Source organism: Oryzias melastigma, linkage group LG23 (genome assembly GCF_002922805.2).
Source record: "Oryzias melastigma strain HK-1 linkage group LG23, ASM292280v2, whole genome shotgun sequence".
In the NCBI taxonomy this organism is placed as follows: domain Eukaryota; kingdom Metazoa; phylum Chordata; class Actinopteri; order Beloniformes; family Adrianichthyidae; genus Oryzias; species Oryzias melastigma.
The window spans coordinates 2273419-2278737 of NC_050534.1; the positions used below are offsets into that span (position 1 = coordinate 2273419).

General features: G+C 50.0%; 1 protein-coding gene across 1 annotated transcript in view; it reads right to left on the reverse strand.

The window, feature by feature from the left end:
• Positions 1 to 353: 353 nt before the first annotated feature.
• Positions 354 to 5319, reverse strand: part of rfx6 (regulatory factor X, 6) — a 16861-nt gene continuing 11895 nt past the window's right edge. The window contains exons 15-20 of the mRNA XM_024294666.2: positions 5040 to 5162; positions 3612 to 3803; positions 3249 to 3531; positions 2872 to 3170; positions 2510 to 2692; positions 354 to 711 (exon numbers count right to left, since the gene is read on the reverse strand). Of these exons, the coding sequence (XP_024150434.2) occupies positions 533 to 711; positions 2510 to 2692; positions 2872 to 3170; positions 3249 to 3531; positions 3612 to 3803; positions 5040 to 5162 (1259 nt within the window). The 3' untranslated portion in view covers positions 354 to 532. The remainder of the gene's footprint in view (positions 712 to 2509; positions 2693 to 2871; positions 3171 to 3248; positions 3532 to 3611; positions 3804 to 5039; positions 5163 to 5319) is intronic.

Sequence of the window (5319 nt, forward strand, 5' to 3'; positions counted from 1 at the left end):
ATTTTAACCTGGAATTCTGTAATCATTACAGACGCTGCCATCTGTTCCTCTTCCACCCCCCCCCAGCAGATAAGGTATAAAAACCGACCCAGAGGACATGGGGGTGGGGGGGGGTTGTTAACATACAGACATGAGGTCAGGAGGAACCGTTAACGCTGGACTCCAGAGGACGCCACGCTGACGGATGCCGCGCTCTGAGCAATCGCAGGAACCATTCTGGACTCTCAGAACCGACTCCGCTGGAACCAACATAGAGGTCAAAGGTCGGCTTCAGACTACAGTCAGACTACAGATGTCAGAAAAGTGAAGACGATTCTGCAGGAAAGAGCAGCTTTTTGGTTTCAGAAACTTTATTTACAAACAGGATATGAAACATGCAGCAGCAAACCTCAGCAGCTCTGTCCAAACAGAAGAAACACTTTCATTCACGCCTGTTTTTACTCGTGTTCCCAGCATGCCTCTGGTCCATGACGGCCTCCCGAGCTCCTGTTGTTGAACTCTGACATTAACCCTATTTAGCATCAGCAGAGCTTCACCTCTGTACCCCCCCAGCCCCCATGAACACAGTGTTGATGGGGGGCAGAGCAGACACCAGGTCCTGCACCTCTGGGGGCGGGGCCACGCACTGCTGAGGCAGCAGAGTATCCTGGGAGAACGGCGAGGAAAGTCCGAACATGCAGGAGGCCGATCCTGACGGGGGCAGGGAGTGTTCTGAGGAGGAAGCAGACAGAACCGGGTCATGGCCGTGTAGCTGCTGGTCCACCTGAGGGGGGGCGTTCAGCTCCTGCTGCAGGGTCTGAGTTTGTACAGAACTCAGAAACAGAACCAGAACCCCAAACAGCTAATCAATACAGCACATCATCAATGATCGAGAATTAATGACATTAACTCAGGTAGGAAGCCCCGCCCACATCATCAGACTCAGATTTTTGCTTTTAAAACCACAAAAATCTATTCAAATCTGAAGAAAATAAAAACATTTATTGCTGTTTTAGAAGAGGTCAAGTGACCACTGGAGGCGGGTTTCAGAACGGAGCAGTTTTTCATTGAAACCCACTTAAATAAAAAATAATTTCACACCAAAACAAACCGGACGTTGAGCATGCAGCTGAAATGTCACAGAAGTTCGATTCTGAGGAGATTTCCCTCAAATCGTCAGAGATTTTTAGATTTTAAATCTGTTCTTTTAAGAGGGCATGTCTTTCTTGTTGATTGGTAGATGGACTTAACATAAACCTCCCACCTCCACCCATGTTATGTCTGAGTTTTGGAACGTTGTTGAAGTGGGCGGAGCAAAATCAGGTCGGTGCACCCCTCCCTCTTGGTGAGACCAGACATCATCTTTCCCGCCATAACTAGTCCAGACTCAAAACTTTCTTTTTAGGCACATTGAGTGAAACATGATGATTTGATTGACTACACTACCCAGAATGCCTGGAGGGGCCAAGAGAAAGCTGACTGGTCAGAGGGGTTGATGGGAAGTTGTTCATGTTTTCCTTAGCACAGAGAACGTGACAGATATTAACTCTCAATGTAACAGAAAATACTAAACAAATGTCACTTTTTCCCTTCACGCCCAGCCAGCAAGGCCTATTGGGCCCCACATGGTTCAGAAGTGGGCAGAGAATGTGGGCCCCAACTGGGTTTGTCTGCAGTTTCCGTGGTGGCCCCAGCTGTGTTGGCCCACATTGGCTTAGGTGGCGAGCCAGTCGCCCGGTGGACAGCGTAGCGAGTTCTGGTCCCCAGGGTCTGGCAAAGCAGGCAAGTGCTGCCACCCAGGAGTCAGCAGAGCTAGCAGGGTCGCTGTCCAGGCCTCCAGTCCCTAGGCAGCGAAGCCAATGTGGGCCAACACAGCTGGGGTCACCACGGAAACTGAGGACAAACCCAGTTGGGGCCCACATTCTCTGCCCACTTCTGAACCATATGGGGCCCACTTGGCCTTGCTGGCTGGGACTATGTTAAAATGCAGCATCCTGACTACATTACCCATGATGCTCCAACCATCCATCAAGCAGTGTGACTACAGTTTAACAAACCTTTTTAAATGCAGCGTTTCATAAACAATGTATTCAGAGAAGAAGCAGAACTCAAAGGATCTCTGTTGGTTTTTATGTTCAACTTATGATCAGAAATATATGATTTACATCCTTTACAAGTATTTTTATTTGCATTTCAAGCATCTAAACAGATAAAGTTTACAGTTCAGAAGTGCAGGATCAAGATTCATGAGTTCATAGTTCACATGCCCATACCACCATTCAACCTCCTCCTGCTCTCAACCTGCCTGCTCTAAAAGAGGCCACGCCCCTTTTTAAACATCCACTGTTCAGCTGGAGAGTTTTTATAACACATTAATGCTCTGGAAGGAACACTGTAAACATGAAATACTGAAATGATCCGGATAACCCAGATGGGTTTAGAACCCACAACCTGATGTGGAGTAAAAAAGCTGAACCTGTTCCTCCATCCAGCTAGTCAGCATGCCAAGCCCCTCCCACCCCGTGCTCACCTGCCCGGGGGTCAGCCTGGCTGAAAAAGCTCCCCGTCAGTTTCTTCCCGGGTTCGTCCAGGATGTTGAGCGGGTCGTGAACCTCGGAGAAGGAGTAGGAGCGCAGACTGCTGACACTGCTGATGACGGAAACGTGCTGGTCCACGCGATGGCCGTCCACGTACCCGCCATCGCCATAGTAACCTGAGGCAGAAGGAAAAGATGGGGCGGAGTTCGATTTGGGTCCAAAATTCAGAACTCGGAACAAAAGTCCTGCAAATGAAGACGTTTGAAGAGACAGAAGTCTGATCAATCAAAATCTGGCTTCTGCTTCTGCTGGTACCAGGTTCTGATCCAAAAACACAACCAGTCTCAGTTCTTACCACTGTGACCCGGGTACAGCTGTCCCTGACACCCAACCCCCACCAGGTTCAGTTCCCCTCCTGCAAATCCAAAGCCTTCCACCGGCTCCAGGATCTGCGGGTCCAGACCCGGATTGGGCTGGGCTGAGTCAGAACTGGGGATGTAGTTGGAGACGGGCCGTGGCACGGAACTAAACGAGTGATTGGTCGAAGCAGCGTGATGACCATAGAACATGTTTTTGCTCATGTGGGGGCCACTGATGGGGGGGTACCGAGGCAGGTTCAGAGGCTGGACCGGAGCCAGACTCTCCGTCTGAGACCTGGAACCCAAAACAGGAGAACGGGTCATGAACCGGATCCAGAAACAGGAGAGCCCCGCCCTCCAGATCAAGGCTGACCTGAGACCAGCGTGGTAGTTCGGAGCAGAGGACCCGCCCCCTGCGGGGCAGAAGCCGGCGCTGGTCAGGGACAGGCAGGGGTACAGGCCGTCCGGGTACGAGGAGCTGGGCTGGGTCATCACACTGGAAGGGGGGAGGCTGGAGGACGAGGGTGGGAGGGAGGGGGAGGGCCCCCCCACCATGGGTCCCTGGTTGATGACAGAGTCTCTGTGCATTAGTGCTGCTGGGGAGATGGGCGGGGTCATGAGGGGGCCAGCAACCTGAGCAAAGTCCTCCCGACCGGCTGTGTAAAAAGAAAGGAGAAGAACCACCTGACAGGAAGTGAACCGCCTCAATACATCACAAACACTTCATCTGTCTTACCTGAAGCTGTGAAACCTTCTTCCCCCTCGTAGACTCCGCCTCTGACCTCCAGGCTCTGCTGCTGATTTGTCGCTAGGGTTGCTTCTCCCACAGATTCGTTCTTCACTGATTGGTCGGGGGCTGGGGGGCCCTTGCTGCGATTAGCCAGAAAGCAGGAACTGGGTGAAGCGGCATAAGTCGCTTTTCTCGCACCTAAGATCCATAAAGAGAAGATCTGCTCAGTTTGCAGTCCTGTGACTGTAGTCTGACGCCTGGTTCACACTGGACGCAGAAGTGCAGCAAAGCGGCGCGGAACGAAGGCGCCCTTGTTAACCTACGGTGTAGTTCACACCAGGGGCGGAGCACTACGGTCTTTGGCGGGAGGCTCACACTGTGCTGCCGATCGTTTCAGCGTCTGTTCTGTTTTGTGTGCGAGCCACGAGCGATCCACGTCAATTCTGGCAGGAAGTTACATCAAGATACACAAAGGAATCTGGTTTATTTCTAAAATATAACAATATCTCTGGATAATATTATATATTTTTCACAATAAAAGACAGCGATGGACAAATGTGATTGTGTTTTGTATTTAAATGTACTGTAGAGATGAAAATAGAAATACTATCACAACACACACAGATCAACGTAGTGGGCCGACTCCGGAGCAGGGCGTGGGGTTGGGATTTGGGTGTAACAAAAACAGAAGACAGTGGAAGAGAGCCGTTCTTCTTAGCACAAATAATGAGGAATATTTTTAGGTTATTAATTTACCCATGATGGACAAAACAAAACACTAGCAGAATCGCCTGTCGACCGTCTTGGAAAATGAGCATCTTGTGTGAATTGTAGTAGAGAGTGGACGCCACGCACACTCCGCCCCACAGCACTTCCGCGTGACTGTGGTTGAGTGACTGTAGACCTGGGACTGTAGTCTGACTGTAGTCATGTGACTGTAGTCATGTGACTGTAGTCATGTGACTGTAGTTGAGTGACTGTAGACCTGGGACTGTAGTCTGACTGTAGTCATGTGACTGTGCTCCAACTGTAGTCCTACTGTAGTCTGACTGTATTCTTACCATTGTCGTGTGACTTTAGTCGTGTGACTGTAGTCATGTGACTGTAGTCTGACTGTAGTCGTGTGACTGTAGTCATGTGACTGTAGTCTGACTGTAGTCGTGTGACTGTAGTCATGTGACTGTGCTCCGACTGTAGTCTGACTGTATTTGTGTGACTGTAGTCATGTGACTAGCAGTGTAACTAGTTGAGTGACTGTAGTCATGTGACTGTAGTCATGTGACTGTAGTCGTGTGACTGTAGTCGTGTGACTGTAGTCATGTGACTGTAGTCGTGTGACTGTAGTCATGTGACTGTAGTCGTGTGACTGTAGTCATGTGACTGTAGTGTGACTTTAGTCTGACTGTAGTTCACTTCAGCTCTGCTGCATCTCACCTGGATTCTTCATGCATTTGTCCAGCAGGTTCTGGAGGTCGTCCTCCTTCTCGTTGTTGAACTGTGTCTCCAGAGCCAGCAGGATGTACTCATCCAGCAGCATCCGGATCAGATGGAAAGAACCTGGAGGAGAAGTAGGAGGAGGAGAATGTCCCTCAGAACTCCAGGATCTGCTGATCAACTCTTTGTTTGAGCTCCAGCAGGACTTCACAGAGAGAAATCCACCAAATGGTCCATGTTTATTCACACACACGAAGCAAGTGGGCTTGTGTTTGCAAAA